The 22,849-nt window shown below is 37.6% G+C and overlaps 1 protein-coding gene across 2 annotated transcripts; it reads left to right on the top strand.

Moving 5' to 3' along the window:
• The first annotated feature begins 283 nt into the window (after positions 1–283).
• On the top strand, positions 284–22,716 carry LOC121408538 (carbonic anhydrase 1-like). 2 transcript variants are annotated; one of them, XM_041600028.1, is made up of 8 exons: positions 284–715; positions 9,287–9,322; positions 10,065–10,604; positions 10,919–11,064; positions 12,868–12,960; positions 15,414–15,483; positions 20,667–20,827; positions 21,011–22,716. In XM_041600028.1, exons 1-8 carry the CDS (start codon positions 655–657, stop codon positions 21,260–21,262), a joined length of 1,359 nt encoding a protein of 452 aa, XP_041455962.1. In that variant the 5' UTR covers positions 284–654; the 3' UTR covers positions 21,263–22,716. The 2 variants fall into 2 exon arrangements, with proteins under 2 accessions (XP_041455962.1, XP_041455963.1); XM_041600029.1 differs by lacking the exon at positions 15,414–15,483 and adding an exon at positions 15,268–15,334.
• Positions 22,717–22,849: the final 133 nt, after the last annotated feature.

Raw genomic sequence — 22,849 nt, 5'->3', positions numbered from 1 at the left:
AAATTTAGTCTCTGAAATCTCCTTTTCCGTTTGGCGGTTGAGCATGTTGACTCGGCAACTGAGGAGAGAGAGGGAGTTGTGAGGAGCGTCAGGGTAACTCGTCATACCGTCGAACTGCATGCGATATCCGCGCAACCGCCGTGGGTTTGGAGGGATCTCTCGCACAGGGGAGTAAAGAGTTTTTACTCTCACACCCAGCCGACAGCTTTCAGCCAATCAACGCACAACTTCTGCGCAGCGCGATGCGATGCGTTATACCGGCGAGCGGCAGATTAATATAAATCAGCGCTCGCTTTGGGAGCATCATCTATATTATTTTGTCTGGTTTGAACGCTTCACAGGCAGGTCTCAAACCTGAGTTCCACTTGGTACCAACCATTGGAAATACGAAGGACCTTATCATTCCAGATAGCGTCCTCGGTCCTTGTGGAAACGACTTTAATTATCATTTCAGGGGAAGAGTCGGTGTTAGCTGCAGGTCTGGAGTGCTCCGGATGAGCTAAAACCATTTCATTTTCGTCCTTCAGGGTGCTGGTTCATTCGTGAAGGATTGAAACCATCTTATTTTTCTACCCAGTTTTTCGTACTTTGTACTTTGTGAGGATTTGTATTGGAAGGTGGAGCGCTGGATCGCCAAACAAGCAACTGATCAACATGAATACATATATTTTACTCAGCCTTACAACTTTGATGTTGTTCTGTCAAGAATGTTTAAGTGAGTATTGAGCATGGCAGAAATGGCAGATACAGAAACACACACTCGCATTGTTCTTCTTCCTTTTCTTCGTGGCTTCCTTTTTTTATGTTGCAGATTTTTCTTTTATCTTGATTTGTTTTAAACCTTTCGCTTGTACTCTTTAAAATCTAAGCTAATGGATTCTTATCTGTTGAGTTTGAAAGCAAACGATCTTCAGACTGTCAATTTGGATGCTCTTTCCATTGTGCATGAAAAAACTAGTTCAATACGTTCCCTGCAAAGTAGCAGTTCGTCATACAGGGACCTCCCTGAATTAAATTATCCGTGAAGCCAATATAGAACTCGATAATGTTATAGCTGTGCAGCTGCTAATGTAGAATCTCTATATGGACAACAAAGATATCCCCTGAAAATGATTAGTATCCGGCAATGATTAGCAGGGGGAAACCCGAGCTCTCTTTCTTTCCAGTCCCATGTTCTGGGTTTCTCAGTAGGCTAAACCCAAAGGTCTCAAGAACTTTCTTCAAAATGTCAAGGGATCCATTTCAGGTTTTACCCTTCTCTTCTGAAAAAGTGATTTTGTTTTTGTTAATCATAGTTATATACACCCGATACCCTTTTACTTCTTGTGGCTTTCCTGTTTCGGCAACATTAGTTATTTGCTGCATATTCAATATCTTTTCAATGAATAATGAATATGATACCGAGTAGCAACTTTATATTTCAGTCAATATTTTGAGGTACTGCAATTTACGAACGATTAATTACTATAAGAAAACAAATAATGAAATCACACTGTTAAAAAAAAACACATTCTAGACTTATCGCATGCCTCAATAATTACCTTGGAACGTTTTGAATAATATATCTTATGAATTGTGGAGATTTAAGTATTTTTTTGTACTGACTTCTGAAATTTAAAAAAATGAAAGGCCGCATCTGTTTAATGAAAAATGGTGAAGTCAATGAACATTTCTGAGAAAGTTTAAGAAGTGGAATTTCGACCAAAGTGCAATTAGTAACACATCGAGGTCATTGTAGGAACTGTTCGTTTGTCCATTAGGATTCGACCCTTGAGCGGAACTCCTAATGAAACCCTTTCTGGTGATGACTTTCCCTGTTATGAGTTTTTATCCTTACTAATATCGCATTGTTGATTGGCGGGAAATGATGGGCTACTGGTCCGGCTGTTATCTCATTTTGATGATTAAGTCTTATGAGTAATACTTCGACACATCCAATGGCCATGCCTGAAGAGTTGAATTCCAACATTCCTATACCACTTCTTGGAAGTTTTGATGTCCAACTGTCTTCCAAGGGGAATTCAATGCAAATAGCAATTCTTTTAAAATAACGTAGAAATTTATTGGAAAAGAATATTGGCAATTTTTCAAGCAAATAGCAAATTTTTGTTTATCAAAGTCTCACTCAGACATAATAGGAACGCTATAGGCCGAATAGGTATAGGGTAGAAGCAATTTATTCCATTACATACCACAAATGTATTTTTCTATTTCCATGTGGATCGACATTTTCATATACTATTTATGTTATAAATGTATTTTTACTATGATTGGAATGGCGGATAAATTCGTCAAGTAATTAGGGTTAATTAGGCAAACATGACAAAAAGTAAATCTCATAATACTAATAATCATTTTACAGTTATGTTTCAAAACAGTCGCCAATTGAGACTTACCTGTAGATCCTACATAGATTTCAGGTCAATGATAATACTATCTAACCATCTCGTACTTCTTGTCTGAAACTTTTTCTTATTTCCACCACCATGGGGGTTTCTGCTTTTTACACAAATGATTTGGTTACCAAGATTAGGTTATTTGCACACATCTATATAGATATGGGCATCGGTATTTTTGGAAGGAATATTTGAACATTACATTGGGCTGTTTTAAGTATGATTTGACAACTTGGACCAGGATATATGGGGATGGGGTAAGATAAGAGCTCAAACCGATATAGACCCCGAAACCTGTCATTAAACGGTCATGTCGCACGGTTTTACAGGTTTTGAAAAAGGTTCGCCTTCATGATATTGAATTGAAACCTTGGACCTTTTCCAGTATGATGCACGTGTATTCCTTTAACCAGACAAGTTGAGTGATTCACTCTGCTAAAAGGGGGAGAGTCTGTTTCAAGGAACACATACACTGTTCAGAGGGAGCCACTCTGCTGCTAAGGAAACGCCTGTCCATGCTTATAAGGATGTATACGCAAGGACGCCTTTTTCCTACGGATTCTGTAGTCCCTGGAGAAGTTGAAAACAAACTAAATATAGCCTAAAACTTTGTCAAAGACGGTTCTACTTTAAGAGTTTCTGCGCATCCAAGGGTTGCAGGAATTAAGTGACCATGGCCGCTTCGGCTGTCTGTTGAGTGATATGACATTAAAATGGGCGGTTTATAAAAGTGACACCGTGCCCGACTGCATGCACTTGTCTTCAGGACTTTATTTGGGATTTGTCAAAATTTGTCAAAGTATCGTCTAGAATGAATCAACATGGCTTGTAATGTAAGGACAAGCAGTACTAAGAACAGCTTTATAGATGTATTTGTTATTGAGATCATTTTCTGAGTAATCAATTATTAAACTTTTGTCGCAGATAATCGTAATTTGATTTCTGACATTTGCATAGCAAAAGAGGATGGATATAAATGTTTACTTTCTATTGAAACTTATTTTAAATAAAATGAAATAAAATGGACAAAAATATAAAGACTTTTTGAAATTCAACCTCGCTGGTAAAACTCTCCAACAATATGAAGTCCTATATTCATCTACTAATTTTAAAGGGTTAATGTGCACATAATCAGTAAGAGTAAATCAGATGTTTAGTATTATGCGACAATATTTTTACTTGACAAACAAGATAAACAGATGATCATGAAACATTCTATAAAAGGCACATCCCAGGGAATAGTTCTTCTACATGTTAAAAGGAAGTTATCGCCTACGAGCATGTTTCTTTAAGATCCCTTCTAGGATTAATGCACTAGATTAGGTAAGCAGTTTAGATGACATAAGTATACAATTTTTCATCGACGTCATTGTAAGTTAGTTAAGTGATGACTTAAACAGAAGGTGAATGCATTTGTCTTCGTATTCCGATTTAGAAATTCATGGCATTGTTTGGTAATACATTCAAGTCAGGAATGGATATTCCACAGTTGATGCCAATGAATTTTCTAGAGTCACAATATCGTGTGCCCCATCTTCGGGATGTGATCAGCTCTACAACGAAATGGGGCCTTGATTCTCTAACGAAACACAATTATGGCTTCATGGTGACTTCCAAAACAATAGACATGTGATTTTTTAATTGAGTTATACAATTTAGAGCCAATTTTACTTTAATTAGGATGTTTCCAATATCATCAGCATAGTTACAGTTGCTGATGAATTTTCAAATAATGTATCCATTGTGACAAACATATCTACCAATGGTTAAATGAATCAACAACATTATAAACCTACAGACCTGCACAAGGAGTGCCGATGACATTTTAAATAATTGGGTATGTGTTAGGTAAGGTGGACGTTGTCTTGAATTTTCTTACATTCAGTTTGATTACTATATTAGAAATATTGATAGGAAAGAGCGCGTCAATTTGTCTGTTAGGGTTTCCCCCTTAGTCCCCTCACTTAACAAGGGCTATGGGACACACCCGATGATGCAATCAACCCGTCTGCTTCTTGTCATGATAACCCCTATTCAGTCTAAACTCCGGCACCACGATATGTCTCCTGACGACAACACCCAAATTCGGGATAATATGCATGTTGTGTGGAAGTTTTCCCGCCAAAAGCAATTTATATTTACGGAAAATGACTTATGTAATTTCATTATGGAAGTATTGTGAAAATATTGTTTGCATTCTCACCCTCTGTCTTATAAACTGACTCTAGTTATGAAGTAAACAGATGTCAAACATTTTGGGCCATCATGACGATAACGATAATCAACGAAAAAAAAGATAATGCAATAATCTAATAAGCGTACCTGATAATGAACTATAAATATTAAGCCGTATCTAATCTTCTCGTAATACTCACCAATATTCAGTTTTTTATCCCGTCGTTTTCTTTCTGCTTAGAACACCTGTTGGGTTTCATTTTTTAAATATGCAGTAAAACAAACTTATCATGCTACAAACGAAATTGGACAGGAAGAACGTGATATTGCAGGATAAAAAATCTTAACAGACAATTATAGGTGTGTCGAGGACGGAAATTAAACTTCAAGCTTGCAACATGATGAAAATTATAGAATATCTCCAATTTCATTAGAGGTAGTATTAACATAAATTGGATTGACCTTCCCAGTATCAAGTACAAATGTATTGTTAAATCACAGTCTCGTCACACCGACAAAGTCGACTTCAAAGCCGGACAAAGATCTGTTGTATTATTTCAACAACATTCCATCGGCCAGTTGTATAGGAGCCCATGTTTCTTTCGGTCCTAAACGGCTGATTTTATAGATATTCATTTTAGTTCTTGAAAATGGGCTAAACAAAAAGTTTATAGAGTGTATAATACCAGTCCAAAATCCTCAAATTATCAGAATCATCCACAGGAGCTATTTTAAACACTGGATATGGAAACCAAAGTTTAACACTGGATGAGGGTTGGTTTATAAAGGTTAATGGTTTCAATGAACTCTGGATGAAGCCAGTATGCATTAATGTACAGTGTAAAAAAAAAGGCTACTCTGTCCATAGGCTATAGCTCTATGCTCTGTCCGTAAATGTTACATTGTACAGAAGGCAGTCAGCACAATGAGTTTGAGAAAACTGGGCATAAGTTAAATGCGTCTCGGAGACGGCTATCAAACTCAGGTTAATAAATCGTTATTTGAGTCAAATTTATCGTTTTTTGAGTATTAAAATTGTGGGTGTTTTATGGTTTTTGAGGACAAAACGTGTACTCATACAATGTTTCATCTTAGTTTTAGAATTGTTCAATTCTGCTGCTCACAAAGTGAAACGACCCCTTTACAGCTTAAATTAAAGTGATCTACTTGACCTCAGTATCTCTATGGTACAGACTCATGTAATTTGAAATTGAAGGCCTAAACCCCAATGTTTGCCTCCGATTATGTGCATTTAAAGAGAGAGTTTGGAGTTATGGAAAAATTGCTGACAGAATCTAGGCTTTTGATTTAAAAATATAATTGCATATTTTTTCTCTACTATGATATAAATGATATAACACCATCTCTTTATTGGTTGCGTGTGAACATCGGAGACACTTACTTCAAACATAAATTGCAACTTCTAAAAATAGTAGGAAAGTGATATATGTGGAATGGGAATCAAGCATATGATTCCTTGATCGAGAGCCACGTGAGGTTTAGTCACTTTTAAAATGGGTTTAGGGTGAGCCAATGTAGTAGAGGTATTTTTGGATTCTTCTCCATGACCAAGGGACTATCTTGGGGGTAATTTGTCCGCTTGCCTATCCAAGTTCTCCGACACGTACAGTGATTTGTTTTTTTCAAGATAAGCAAAGAGGTTTCTTGAAGTGACACCGTTGTAAGTCACCCAGGCGATGCCAAACAGAGAAAACCCTTTAACCAATGCATGCATACCAATGGAGGTCTTCTCACAGAGTTTCACCTAGGCCATACTGACCATGCTGACGGACTTCCCGTCATCCCTGTAAATGGAGGCATCCTCTTGCTTCAATCTGTCACACATGCCACGGATTGCTTTGGCAATGAAAGGTCACATGTCTACAAGTAGGTGTCGTGCATTTTCGTACATCATTACTTGATAACATCATGGACCTACTACAAGAAAGTCCTTGATAGCATGTAATGTCAATGGGAAGGAAGTTAGAAAGTCCGTAACGCCGCTGTCCCACAGGAAACAAGCATGATGCTGCAGTTTTTCTTATAGATTAAACGAGTGCCCGTTTGCACCTTCTTAGTTAATGGTTAATGTAAGCATTGAATATGTTGAGTACATGGAGACCACAAATAGAAAAATATAAAGTACTCTCTGAGTATTATGATTTCGCTTGCTTATCAAGGTAAAGAGTTTATCGTTTTTTGTTTTACCCTCATACCCCTGGACATATTTAGATAAAGTGATTTTTAAGAAATAGAAATTGAAATTTACATATTTCGGAATGTCAGAAAGCTTGGACTACATGGTCTGGATAATGTTTATTCATTTATTTTACTGTTACAGACACTTAAAAGAACTACTTGTCCGACATGACTGTGTACAAGCGTTGCGGGTGAAGTTCAAGTCATGGAGGTAGAAAGACCTCCATGTTCCAATTAACCATATACTTGATAAGAATGAGTCATACAGCCTCATGGACCCTTATTACCCGGCCACGTGTAGAAATGTGATATAATTTTTCACCGGAGCACGTCAAGGTATCCCCTTTTCCTCCAAATTAATCCGGTAATGACCGATGATGGATCTTTAGTATTATCCACTATCCAACTTTCTGCAGCCCCTTACAAAGTCACGACTTGAGGCTTTTACACATCTGTCATGTCGTTGACTAACCCGATTTCAGCTGCCTTTGCTGATAATCCTAACCCGTTGTATTTGAGAAGAGATATTAGGAATCCGAGGTGAAATCCCCTGTTAATGTACAAGACTTTGTGACTGTTGAGAAGTTAGGTCATTAGGCACGTAAGAGATATAAATTAATGGATTCCTTAAGTTACGAAAGATGATCGTACTCAAGAGTCGTCGACGATCTTCCTCTATATGTAACGGCTGGCATTCTAGGCAAACGTTCGTTGCCGAAAGATATGATGTTTGTCTTTGTTACATGATTTTGAGTTCTTTTTAATATTTTATAGAGTGCTCTATGTGATGAATTGATCTAAACTTAAGTTATCATATCCATGTCGCAAAGTGGCCAAAATAACTGAGACACAAAATTAACTACGAACATGACTGCAACTTATGATACTCAAACCTCACAAACTGAACTATGAAAAATGGGGGATGGCTTGATTTTGATCGGCAAAATAAGAAAATGGATACAGCCGGCTAGGCCTATCGACAAGATCAGGGGATCGGTTCCGCAGTCAGCTCCTGAGAAATGTCAAGAGAATTTCTTGACGTCATTCTGTATTTGCAATCTTACCAATGAGAGGGAAGAGGGGGTGATAGGAAGAAAGGGAGAAGACGATGAAGAAGAAGAAGAAAAAGAAGAAGAAGAAAAAGAAGGAGAAAAGGAGGAGAATTAAGAAGAAGACAAAGAAGAAGGAGAAAAGGAGGATAATTAAGAAGAAGACAAAGAAGAAGGAGAAAAGGAGGCGAATTAAGAAGAAGAAAAAGAAGAAGAAGTGACCTCGTAGAAATGAGAAAAGGCCGGTCATTATTTCTTTGGACTCAAGGGCTAAATGAGTCAGCTCCGTGATGAGATGACCGTAAAGTCTGACGAACTGTCACGTTCAAATTCTTACTGATAATTATCCTAACCACCTTCTGTTCATGACGCTTAACCAATCTAAATGCTAGAATGTCACAACGTTTAATACAAGTAACAAGCCACAAATCCAAGGAAAGGCCGAGAATTAGAACATTCTCTTGATTGATTACATCACCTATATCACCACGTGTAACTGACAAAAATAAATTGGATGACAAATTCGTTTGGACTAATAATTAGAACCATTTTTAGTTTTGTTTGTCTACATGCTTGCCAAATTTGATTTGTATACGTTATTAATGTTTACAACCACAAGCCAAGCCAATCAGCTTTCAAATCAGTGATTTAATCATCGATTGAATCACTCGTTTAATACATCATTTCTCAATCTGCTTATCACACTCCTCACACCATGCACACCATGAACGCAGTCATATTGCTCAGATCAACGTTTGTTATTCTTTGTCCTTCATAACACCCTCTTCCTAGTATACCAGGTGGGTGTTTCATAAAGCTGTTCGTAAGTTAAGAGCGACTTTAAGAACAACTGGTGATCCTTTCTTGTGGTATACGATATATTAATTGGCGATGGTTGAGCGCGTAAAAAAAGATCACCAGTCGTTCTTAAAGTCGCTCTTAACTTACGAACAGCTGTATGAAACGGCCCCCAGAACTTAATATCTTTATTTATGTAAATGCATGGTAGTTTACGAAGTATATTAATGTTAAACGTTCAATCATATTATAAAGGACACTAAGGTATTTTGTAAAATATTAGAGGGTACTATAAAAGAATGATCAAATCATCTGGGGTCTTTTAATACAAAATTTCTTTCCTGGAACAATTCATTTTACATGAAGGGCATCGTAGTACCCAATATAGGTAAATATATGTTTTGCCAAACATAATCGTCAGATTCTTCGAACATTTGACGTACCGTTGTTTGTTACGTGGTATTTACAGAGCTAATATTTTCATTGAATATCACTAAATTAGCTAGGGCTTGGTATTTGAAACCTCGGATATGATAGCATGTACATATCTTAGAAGTATAGTCATTTACATGTGATGTATGGGGAGACAGTATGATGAATGCTCTGCTTCATTGATTTGTCCATAATGTTACGATTCAATCTTTATTTTCATTTCTCTTTCAATGACAGGTGCAAACTGGAACTACCATCACCACAGCCCACTGGGTAAGTTGTTAGATCTCTCCTTTCCGTTAGATCATATCCATTTTGACGATCAAATGATGATGATGGTGGTGACGTTGATGATAATGATTATTATTATTTTTGTCATTATTTTCATCCTCATCATCATTATTACTATTATTGTCATTATTATTATAAATATTATTATTCTTATTATTGATAATAATAATTTTTTGGCGTCACCTGTGCATGGGAGGCGAAAAGTAAAATGAATGACTTTGACCCGCAGGTCTCTACTCCCTGTATAACTGGTGGGGGTGCAGGTGGGCCACTATAGCGGGGTTTCCCCCTACTCTTATCGGAATAGTGCAGTGGGTTCTTATTGTGCAATGGTGGTGACTTTCCTCTACAAGGGGACTCCATTTATCGTCATATCCGAGGGACGGAGTGTTTCCATTGTAGCATAGCCTGCATCTATGGAACAGGGGAGGGTCACGTTTACACACAATGCAGGCTTCAGTCATTCATGCATTCATATATGAAAATTACTTTTATTAGAATAATATTGTACCCATCCTACAGATCCTGGGATCAATTAGGTCTATAGAACAGAAAAAAGGGCAGAAAATGTAGCACAATCCTTAAGTAGAAAAAATATAATTGTTAATTTTCATTTGCTGAAATCTCTATACACCCTTTCCTCCTTACATGTATTTGCCTATTTTGTGTAAGGCTCATAATTCTATATTCCCATTTCTCACTATCTTCACTAATTCTATTCCAGGACCTGATCACTGGGCGAGTATACCTGGATCGCATTGCGGTGGTAAAAAACAATCACCCATCAATATCGTATCCCAAGATGCCATCCAGTCTAACCTCGGGGAATTCATCTTCGAGGGTCTTCAAACGGATTACGGTCGACCAACCCGTAGGAGACACCATGGTTTCAACGGGGGACAGCCAGGTGGTGGTGGCGGTGGAGGTGGCGGTGGCCACGGCGGTCAGGGCTTTGGTGGCGGTAACGGCTGGTTTAGCAGCTGGTGGGGTGGAAACGGTTGGGGAGGCGGTAACGGATGGGGAGGCGGCAACGGAGGAGTGCAACCCAACGTCGGAACCGAACATCCACAGTGGAGCAATCCTTTCGGAAACCTTCGCATGGGGCCTAAACCAACACGAAATCCATTGCAGCCTTTTGGTATGAACGGACCGGAACATATGTTCACCACGGACAACCATGTCAATAATTACGGTCCTCGGTCACTCCATGGGTACAACAGAGCTCCTACGACCAAAGTAGAGGTTTCAAACGATGGACATACTTGTAAGTATTTCTCTGAGTATAGGCCTAATAGCGTTTCTGCATCTTGTTCGACATTTCACATACTAATTTCATACTTATTTAGAATTTAAACAAGTGAGCAGGATATGAATAGGCCAAAGTGAATTTAAATTATGATATGAAATAGCCATGATCGCAGTAAAGTTTACCTTATCACGTTTCAAACACAAAACGAACGGGAGAAGGAGACAAATCAGAAACTGTCAATCTGCATTACCTGAAACTTATTATCATGAGTAATCAGTGTCATTTATTAATCTGAATGTACTAAACCTTTCGTTGATTTCGTTTCATAGTGAAAGTAAGTACAGAAAATATGTACGTACTGAGAGGCGGAGGACTTCCATTCGATGCTAAACCAGCTCAACTTCATTTCCACTGGGGAGCCTCTCATGAAAAAGGATCAGAACATACCATCGACGGAAGACCATTTTCTGCCGAGGTAAGAATCGTCTGGACCGGTCATTGACACGACGGGTAGATTTACTAATTGGGAGTTCTCGCAATAACTACGCAGACGCTTTTATTAGGCCCCTATTCCACAGAGGTGAGACCCTTGAAGGGCCTTTGAAAGACCAAACATTGGCAAGGTATTGCAGCAGTCTTCAAGATCACTGAAATTTTTCATTTCTGTGGAATAGCTCAGAAAGACCCCATCAATGAACTCTAAAAGACTCAAGGATGTTTCTTGTCTTACTGGTCTGAGACTTTTCCTATAGAGATCTTCCAGTGGTCTTTAAGAGATCGTTTATGCAAAAAGTGATCTTTGAGAATTCGTTCCATGAACCTTGCCCGGTCTTTCAATGATAATTCACTGACCTTTCAATGATCTCTCATAGGCCTTACAGTGATCTCCGCAAAAATCTCGAGAGACTGTCGAAAGATCAGTCAAAGACTAATAAGAACTTTGAAACTTCATCGAAAGACCACTGAAAGACCATTAAAAGACGATCTGCTGTCCAGTCCGCCAACTTTCGACAAAAAAAGCCTTAATGACCACTAATCAACGGTTATTTTTAAAGTATAATGACCGGCCATGGTTTTGAGATGGTTTATCAATTAACAAGGATTCAGATCAGCATCCTTAAAAAAAGCATCATTTTTCATCATCGAAACAGTCTAATCAACCTCGGCAATGTCGTTCAAACTGTTCAAAAAGTACGTCATGGTAAAATCATATATAATGCCTTTGATGTGGTTCGATGATGCGTTTGCTTGTAAGCAAATAATATACTGTTTGTATTTAAAGGAGATGATAAATAGATAAACAAGTTTTTCTTGCAATTGCGATGGGGACGCGGATTCTACAAACGTAGTAAATATATTGGAAATGCCTGTCAAATCACAAAGGACAGCTTAGAGGTTGTTGACGAAAATTGGTGACCCGGGGCAGCTGATCGTCACAAGATTCTTAGCTGATGAAAAAAAATGCAAATATGTCGTTTGTCCAGTGTCCAGGACAAAACTGCTGCTTTGATTTACCGATTTTCGAGAAAGATTGCTTTGTCAAGAAAGGCTTTTGACAATATTTCTATGTTGTAGAATCTGCTTCGTCGCAATCGTGCAGAGGCAGTCTGAGTGTCCATTCTTATTTCTGCGTCTATTCAAACTTGATTTGGAACGCTGTAACCGTAGAGTCTGCTATATTTCAATTGACTCAGATTGCCTTATTGATAACAATTAGAATGTCGTATAATCAGCTGAGAACTTAAGTAGATCAGAGACAAAAGGTGACTAGGAACAGGTTTATCTGATTAGGATAGAGTAGACTCCCAGTGATTTTCGATTAAGATTTTACCCCGTAAAAGTACCAGTTTAACCTTTTTTTCCCCCGTCAACGAATGACTGCTCCTGATATGGAGGTCTATCTTCGAACCTATACACATCTACTCAGGAAAATATGCAGAGCACAAGAATACTGGGACACTTTAAATGTAGAACTTGACAGTTTTGTACTATTGATGCTCTTTGAAAAATCCGCAATTTAGCACACACACACAAATACTTCTAAAAATATAGAGAGACATATTTTTATGCTTTCGGGCCGCATAGTTTCGACTTTCAATAATTTCAAATATTTTTTTGCTGATATGTTTTCTTTCTTTTCTTTTTTTTAAAGAAAAAAGAGCCTATTTTTTTTTACTGATGATGATAATAAGAGTACTTGACATAGTTACAGGCACAGACAAATCTAATTTTGAATCTAATTTTATACGATCTTCTTATTTTTTTTTTCATTGTATAGCTTCATCTTGTTCATTACAACGTTAAATACAGGAGTATAGCTGAAGCAATGAAGCAACCAGATGGCTTAGCAGTTCTCGGATACTTTATTCAGGTTTGTCGCCTTATATGGTTATATCCAGTGACTAGCGAAATCTTTCACTTATAAATCGCTTATAGAATTAATATTCCGTAATATCAAACTGGAGTAAAATCATTACAAATTGTAATTACTTTATTACCATTTCTTGTAGTTATAAGACATTCGTTGACATTAAAACAGCTTCGAAAAAAAGACCCAGTGTCGATCGCATCACAATAAGGTTATATTGCTTAGGAATCAGAATTCGTCATGCACGTAGAAGTAGTTGGAATTTTAGTTGAAGATATAATCATCAAAATAATGTTTGAAAAGGTAATCATGAACTATAAGCACAGTCTGAAAAATACAAATGAAGAGTGTCAACTAAACCCTATTTCTGATGCATGAAAAGTATTGAATGAATCTTGATTAGTGAATACATTACTTCATATTGAATTAGAGCAAAGAAACCGAAACTTATGTAATAAGTGTTTGTAACACACACACAGACGTTCTTTTGTCTATTCACACCAAGAAAAATGTGAAAGGAGCTCTGAAGACAAAGTTGAATAGACTACAATGAGACCTTTCACCTGCTGAGGGAAGTTCATAGAGAGTTTTCGCATTTACTACGGAGCCACTCTCTGCAACGCACCAGTCCCTTTGAAAATGCAAGTCAAATCACATTGGAGGGCTGAAAGGCTTTTGTCGAAAGTTGGTGGACCGGAACAGCAGATCATCCGGACGAACTATTGCAAATAATTTGTCATTGTCCAGAGTCAAGAGACTGCGTTGCTGTCCTGGTCCACCAAGTTTCGACCCCGGGAGGGGGGGGGCACTTCCATTCACGAGTGGATATCATGCGCGACCATGGGGTCTCGAAAAGCACCCTAAACACGCAATTTTCATATTCTGAAAATGCACCCCTTAACAAGTACTGGCGTGTGAAACCCTACCCTTAACAAGTATTGGAAACAAAACGATACTCTTGGCAAATATTTCCCGAAATGAACCCCTAAACAAGTACAGAAATGTTTTATTGTTACGGGTCCTTCGGTCGTCGGCTTTACCTTATTTGGTTTAGTATGACCCCACCTTCTACACCTCGCGCAAATCGGACTCTAAACACGACTAGTGTTGGGGCAAAAAGGACATCCTTTATAAAATATTTTAATTTTGTTTTATCATCCCTGCAAAATCGACCCTAAACACGTAATTTTCCTAGAGAAAAAGATACCCTTTTTTCATTATTTTTGTGTTTTTGACACCCTTATCACGTTACGTACGTAACGTGCCCTATCGTGAAAAAGACATCCTTTTTACGTGTTTTTTTGGTCGCGCATGGTATCCACTCGTCAACGTAGGTGCCCCCCCCCCCGGGGGGCCGGGGCTTCGACAAAGGCCTCTCAGCTCTCCTTTGTGATATGACTTGCATTTTCAAAGGAATTGATTCGTTGTGCAAAGAATGGCTCCGTGGTAAATGCGAAAACTCTCTTATTATCATCCATGACGCGGATTCTTTTAATTTGGGGACATTTATCTGTATTATGCAATCGTTGTCAGCCAATTCTGCGTTATCATCAAAGTTCCGCGGTGTGGCAAATTTGGCGAAATTTTATTGAGGATGCGGTGATGAAGGAAGGGTATATCAACAACAGCACGTAGTGGTAGAAGGAGGGGGTGATGGGGGGGGGGGGGGTTCTAGAAGTAGTCGATGGTCGTTGTAGTAGTAAGATATTATGAAGCAGCAAACATTAGAAATGTTGTTTTAAATTTTTCTACAACGCTGTTTACCTTATTGAAAAGTCTTGCAGTAGTTGTTTAAAAGTTTTTTAAATTCTGAAACAACAAAGTTAAATATTGTATATTTTTATTCTTAATACATTGTGCTTGGTTGTTTAAACTATTAAACAACTAATGTAAGGTTCATGTAGTAAACAAGATTGTAGAAAAATGTAAACAGCGTTTTTACTGTGCGTGGTGCAGCAGCAACAGTAATAATATGACAGAAGTAGTAGTAGTATTACAGTAATAGTAGTAGTAGTAGTAGTAGTAGTAGTAGCAGCAGCAGCAGCAGTTATGGTCGTAGTACTACACTGTAAAAACGCTGTCTGAAATTTTAAGCACGTTGTTTAAGCCCATCACTTTGGTTTAAAATTTTTAAACAACTGTTTAAACTTTTTAAACAGTTGTTTAAAAAGTTTAAACAACTTGTCAGAGTGACAGGCTTAAACAAAGTGTAATTCTTTTTTACTGTGTAATATTTCTGGATGTAGCCATAATTTGTTTTCATCAGTGGCGCCATCATGTTTTCCCATTCTTCGTATTTCATCCATTTAGGCCACAGATATTCCAAATACTGCTTACGATGCTATATTAGATTACACGGCAGGCGTGAGAAGAAAAAGTAAGTACTTGCACCTGACATATTTGTTTTACGATTAAACACGCAGTTTACACTTTACCTCTTTGTTCATTGATTACAGGACAGTGGCAATTTTGATAACCCTGCCTTTGATCCACTCCTTGATATCACAGAAAATGTTAAGTTCCGAGGTGAGTATTGCGATGGATTTCGTTCCCATGGCAACCCATCCGTGTATCCAGCTGATCCTGTCATTCGCTTCTCCGGCAATTATCCCTATATGATTGCATGAAGCAATATACACTCTCCAGCTTTTCGCTTCTTCATCATTTATTCGTTTATCCCCGACTACCCTATTATTTCCAAAAAAAATATGAGCTAGGGGCTTCGAAACATTCCATTGTCTCTTCCCGAAAGGATGAGACGGAAATGGTTCAACCACGTTTTAATTGCATCGCAAGGCAACCACAAACGCAATGCCAACTTCTTTCGGAGGAGAAGAAACAAATCGTAAATTTTGATATTATGCCCGTTTCTTTTTGCGTCATGTATGCAATTATTGTACGAAGATGCTCACGTAGTCATTAAAAGACTATAGTATTTTGATATATCGCTCTCTTCATTTTTTCCAAAGCTGTCTGCGTCTTCTGCAAATTTGATAAAAAAAACGTCTGACTTTGTTTCATAATAAGAATCGCGGTATGTCATGCATATTATAAGAGTTTATTTCCGAAAAATTTGATACGCAATTTCTCATCGAGAAGATTTAGAAATATATATATATATGAACAAAAGAACTACAATTTTGGGTTACAATGGGTACTATGGAAATTCTAATATTTCGTGATATAGTTCGCAGTAACGTCAGCATTCGCAATGCAAGCAATTTGAGCTTTTTTAACGCAAAGTCTAATATCTTAAAAAGATTGTCGATAAAATCATTGAATGCGTCGAACCGCGTGGCTGAGCTCCGCGTCCGCATCTGCAACGTCGTATGTTGACCACAAATATGTGTTTTTCTTTCATGCAAAAATCTTCACTATGATTTTTTTGTCTAAAGATCTTTTTATTGAATGAGTTTATTACACATTCGATTATTTTGTCTGGTTAATAATCGGTTTGTTGGAATGTCTTTACTATCAAAACTCTTATCGAATAACTGAGAAAATAACACTGATTAATATAATATTATAGATAGTTTTAATATTGTAACCCTGCTTCATACAAAAGCGTCATTATAATGGACGCGGTATTTTAACATGCTTTTAATCACCTAACGCTGTGTAGCATGGTCGCATTACCAGGCTTTAATTAAGTTTAATTAGTAAACAAATACCTGTTGAATATTAACCATTTCATCGCAAATTAAATCATTAATCAGCACGATATAAAAATCACATTTTATCAAAGCTACTTATGTCACCCATCTCATACAGCTTCACTCTTTTATGCACTCTCCAAAATGACCACTGGCAAACATTTTATGCCCCCAAAATAATCTCATCTTCAGAGCCCAAATCCTTTATACATTAAGAATTTTTAAAAAATCTACAAATTTGCACCCCAAACGCAACAACAGGGGAGCGTTTTATGAAGGGTTTTTGTCCGACAAGTTCTGTTTTATCCGACAATTACCATAGTAACAGTAACTCTAGCCAATCAGAATCAAGGAAAGATGTCAGGTCTGACAACTTTTCGGAGAAAAATGTTGATGAAATGCTCCCCAGGAGTTTCCTTTAAGGTACAACGCAAAAGAAGGGTGCTCAGATGCACTGCCGATCTGTAAACTTGAATAAACCCAATCAGGCCAGTTCTTCCGACCCTATTTATCAGTCTCATTCTGCTTGATAAGGTTGATTTGGGTTTGATCGGGTTAATCAGTTCAGCAGCATGAACCTAACCCGTGAAGAAGTTCCCGTTGTTGCAGAAAAAGTTTCAAATTTGATATTTTTTGTAAAAAATTCTAAGTGTGTTCCACATACTACATACAATCCTTTTTTAACGTTACCTTCAACCTTATATACCTTCGACTTGTTTGTAGCCCAACTTCTTTGCATTTAGAGTTTTCCCTTGCTTTTTAACCATCCCTAAGTATAGTGCACTGGAATGCAGTAGAATACATCCAATCGCAGTTTACAGTAAATAAAGTTTGTTCTCCCTTAAAATCGTATTTTTGTGCTTATGGCTTCGCCTTTATTTTGTACGAACTCCTGGCTTCTCAGCATGTATGATCTAGTTACTCCTTCATAAAGAATGTCATAAAATCCTATTTTTAGAAATAGATATAATTCTTTCCGTCTGTAAGGGTAAGCCAACAGTGACATCATGGGCGGAAATCCCTCCCAAACGGTAGGAAGAACCAGGGACCGATTCAGGATTTTCCAAGGGGGAGGGGGCATATTTCCCCCTGGAAATTTGACCAGCAAAAAAAAGTTATCGTCCAAAATGTAAGGTCATTTCGTCCAAAATAAATTTGACAAGTAAAACAAAGATAAAGATGAAATTGGGAAAAAACTTTTTTCTATCACAAATTTTCACAAAGACCAGTAGGGGGCACATTTCATGTCGTGTCACCTTTCCAAATGGTAGGGGAACGCGTCCCCTTGGAATTTCCGCCCATGACTGACATTAAGTTGATTTTAATAAATGCAAAAAACGTACAGGAACACACTGACAAAAGGTTCGGAAATGATCCATCAGAGATTAACCGAGTTATGCATTCTTAAATTTCTAAGTTTGTGACGTCATAATGTCATTCGTCAGAAAATTGAATTTTTTACATTTTATTTTTACATTTGTATGAAAAGAAACATTTATTAGACCTATTTCACTCATACGTCTATAGATTAAAAAGAAACTATTTTAGTCTTTATAAATGAATCAGTAACAAATTAAATGTATCTAATTTACGTTATATGACTTCCTGGACAGCTCCTTGCCTGAGATGACACAAAAATGAAAAACTTTCAATATTAATTTCTTTGCTATTAATTCTTTCGATGGATGTTCGTATAGAACTTTGGTTAATATTTTCTATAATTGTTCTGCTTTTAGAACCATGGTGTCAGGGTGGACTTCACGTTGAAAGAAGATATTATTTAAAATAATAACAATAACTGTTTACTAACATGACAAAAAGTTGACCGAGAAACTACAAGCCAGTGTCTGGATACTCTCCTCGTCATCTTAGCTTTGGCTAGAAGTCGTTGAAAATAGAAATATAATCTATAATATATCTGCATATTGTTAAAAACAATTCAAACAACGCTGTTTACTATGTGAATCGCACAGTAGTTGTTTAAACATTTTAAACAAGTGTTTAAAATCTTAAACAACCATGCTTAAATTATTCATAGTCAAATATTTGAATTTAAACTGTGTTGTTTAAGATTTTGAACACTTGTTTAAATGTTTAAACAACTACTGTGCGATTCACATAGTAAACAGCGTTGTTTAAATGATTTTAACAGTGTACAGTCGCTTCATGCCGCAGTTAAAGCCCCCTCACACCTGACCGAACGTAAGCGGACGAAGGGTGACGAATGGAGAAAATGAACGAAATGCACGCGAATTCAACGAATTCAAATAAAATATCAGTCAAATCATGCGATCAGTAACTATTGTCAAATTTTATCAACGAATGGTAAGCGAATGATAAATATGACATGCGAAGGATATCGATTTTTTTGTAGAAAAATTGCGGCCGAAGGCGAGCGAAGGGTTGATTAAACCCAATAAGACGAACAAACAGTGAGCAATGGTTTGATACGGCGTGCGATTAGAAACGAAGACGAGGGAATAGATCGGGCAATCTTGTTCGTTGTGTCATCGTGTTTCTTCGTTACGGGTTCTTTCGAGATCGGTCCACTTTGGCAAGAGCGCGATGAGGGACTATGTCCGACAATAAAACACGAACGCTAAACTAACGATTACCGCAGACTAAATAAGAGATGCGAATTCAAACAGATGACCAACGATTTCTCAATTCGTCGGGAAATTTTAAACATGTTCACAATTTCCGCTCGAATTCGAATAAATTGCAACTGTCAGTTCAGAAGGTGTACGAACTCAAACACGAAGGGTAATATGATTTACTATCAGTTACCATTGAAAGCGATTTCTTAAATAAATGCCTTTCACCAGCCATCGCAATGCATATTTCAGGCAATTCGGTTAGGTGTGAGGGGGCCTTTAACACGACAGGAGGAGAAGCAAATGATAAAAACTAATGCGTAATTAACACACGGGTAACAAATCGTAAATTACATTTATATGAACCCTCCAACACCTTTTAAGGGAATAAAGTAAGCTCCTAAAATACCAAGAATTTGCGTTCAAAGATGGCCGAACTGACTGTGAATTGCAGATCTCATGGCTCATTCGGCTCATTACAGAGCACACGCATTAACTCCAGGTTTTCAAAACAACTTTTGGTACAAAACTAAACTGGTCGGCGTGCTTGCTTTGTAAATTTTAATCCGCCAAACAACTGTAATTCTCTGAATTATATTCTGACCGTACAAAAACTATCCCCGATGTTCGGCATTTATGTATGCACAATCATCCTTCCTGAATTTTGGCGTTTTCAACACACTTCCCATCTTATTACAGAACTCGGAAAAAATTTCAGCGAAAGACCTGAAATAAAGAAAAGCTGTCGACCCGACCATTGCTCGAAAGAGCGAATTCAAGGTCTAGATCACAGATATCTTTGCCATGTCAGCTTGCTTGCCACTGTTGATACCCCCAACATGATTAGATCAGATCAGGTCATCGGTTCGTGAACCTTTGTGTAGGAGTGGTCGGTCGAGCTCTGGAATCTAATCCGGATCAATCATCTATCATGTCTACGGTCGGGTCGACAACGTTGTCGACGACAACGGCCTGGATAACTACCTGAATGTTTTGGAAATATTCAAAAAATTCAAAAAGGTAACAAGAGCGATCAAGATGAAGATCAAGATAGACCTAGCCGATAATGGTAGTTCGGCCCGGATTCCTTGCTGATCTTGACCGACTACTTCAACAGATCAGTGCGGTGTGAGGAGCCCTGATCGGGTAGGTGTTTCATAAAACTGTTCGTAAGTTACAAGCGGCTTAACAAACGACTGGTGATCCTTTCTAAGACGCTAAATAAAACATCAATGGAAATTTGGAGTATATCATTTACCACAAGGATCACCACTCGTACGTAAGGTTGCTCATACCCGGGGCTCGTACTTACTATAAGCTTTATGAAACACCTACTGGGTCTGGTCAATTAGGTTCCTATGAAATAAAAATCAAGTCCTTGTGAAAGATAGTCGCATACATAATGTTTACTGACTTTACATATTTGGTTTTTAACTCTTCTATAATTGTCGTTCATATACAGATACCAAGGTAGAATACTACGCACACCTACCCCTCCGTGATATGTTGCCAAGCGACCTTTCATGTTACTACAGATACAACGGCTCTCTGACAGTTCCCAAGTGCTGGGAAAGTGTAACGTGGACCGTCGGATGTGACGTCATTCATCTCTCACATAATCAGGTGAGGGAAAGATGGGATTTTTTTTTCAATATTTCCCAACAAGACAAATGTGTTTGAAGGCTAAGCTGCTTTAAGAGAGTGCATAAAATAAGGCCTATTTTTTCTCTTCCTACATTTAAAAACGATAAATGTATCCCATAAAGTTTATACAATTTAATTTCTTTTTTTTTTCTTTTTCCTCAGCTTGACATGTTCCGTGAACTCTACCAAGGATTCTTTATGGAACCAAGCGGTCAACTTGAAATGATGCACATCGAAGACAACTTCCGACCCGTACAGCTCCTGAACGGTCGACAGGTCCTGAGGAACGGCTACCCGAATCCCTCGCAACCCGGTATGGGATACAGTGCAGACAACAACTCTGGAAACATCATCTCTGTAAATCTTTTCCTCGTCCTTTCTGCATTGATGGGCGTCGTCTGCCGTTTACTATAGAAATATTTAAATCTATTAACCCTTCCTCGTCTTTCTTCATTCCCGAGTCTGTTCAAACTTTATTTTTGTATAAGTCTCCTTTAGCCAGAATCCTGCAAACTTGGCTTCCTTTCTTTGTATGTTTTGTCGTACGTCATCATGGGGAAGACTACGCGCGAACATTATGTAATAATGCGCATTTTGATAAATTGATTTTATTTTTGGCGTGAGTGGCGTTTGATCAAATCTAATTTCATCGTGCCTCTAGACTCATAGTTCATGTTGTTAGGAAAGTCTTCGAATTCAATCGCTTATAGATATGAAATGGATTTCTATTTCAGTGGCATGTTGTGTATATATTAATTTCTATCTATATATATTGTTTTTAATTGAGATGTGCAATGGTTCAAAGGACAGATCAGGGGGCCTGTTGCAGAAAGAGTTGCGTTTAAACGCAAGTCAAAATATCAAGCGTATAAGTCCCGAATACAGGTGCTTTATTGGCTGAAAATCAAGCTGCGTAAGATTTTTTTTAGTTACGTTTGATCGCAACAATTTCTGCAACGAGCCCCTGGTACATTTATTTAATAGGTGTGACATGTATATTACAACTTAAACAAAAAAAACAGATTGGAAGTGTTGTCTTAACTGTTTTACCTTTAAGATCATATTTCACTGCTTCTTAAAGACAGTTGCCGACCTCTAACATTGTGTAAAAGACAGAAAAAGTAGTATTAACCCAGCTCATTCGATATCAAATAGGTATTATGGTTGAATGGGGGAAATGGAAATAGAGCAGTCGTATTCATTGAGCATTTTATTAGACGGCGTCGATTTGTGTAAATCTGTTAGAATGTGTACATAATGTGTGATAACTGCAGATATTGTCACGCATGCCATCAACAGGTACTTGAAGAAGTATGGAGTTTTATGAGATGACACGCTGTTTTAAGTAAAGAACCATTGTTTCTTTCATCTTTTGCTTAGTATATGTTATTGATATTTTGCGATTTTATGCTAAACTGTCACCATTCTCTATTGGAATGCTCTGTCATTTTTTATATAAAAAAAGAAAACCGACCGCATTCTTGATTCCTTAACACAATATTAGGCGAAATATCACAAACTATAATGACGCAACCATGAGTCGTCTGTTTATCACGTGCTCCGTTATAAAAAAAAGCGACGTCAACCAAGTAAAGATGACGTCATGAAAATCTGAGATGAAGCTTATCGAGTACTATATAACCTTGGAAAAGTTTTGGAAACCAAGTATTGCTCCATGCATGAAAGTGTTTTATACGTGTGTACTTTCATTGTGAACGATATTTGTCTCCATTCGTTTTCAAAACCTGTGATAATGAATACAAACAGCGCATGAATATGCTGTTTGTCGCGCGGAAAAAAAACTACACAAGAATGTAAACATTAGATCACAACGTTCCAATAAACTATTAAGAAAACATAAAAATCAATTAATTTTGCTTTTCTGTCTATTCTCTGGAGTATCGTTATTTTGTTTATAAATAGATGTATGCAGGGCTGTAGCTAGAGAGGGGGTGGGGGTATGACATCCCCCCCACACACACATTCCTTGCAGTAGGCAAA

This window comes from Lytechinus variegatus, chromosome 2 (assembly GCF_018143015.1).
Source record: "Lytechinus variegatus isolate NC3 chromosome 2, Lvar_3.0, whole genome shotgun sequence".
Taxonomy (NCBI): domain Eukaryota; kingdom Metazoa; phylum Echinodermata; class Echinoidea; order Temnopleuroida; family Toxopneustidae; genus Lytechinus; species Lytechinus variegatus.
Note: the sequence above shows the minus strand (reverse complement) of the source record. Positions and strands in the feature narration are given on the sequence as shown.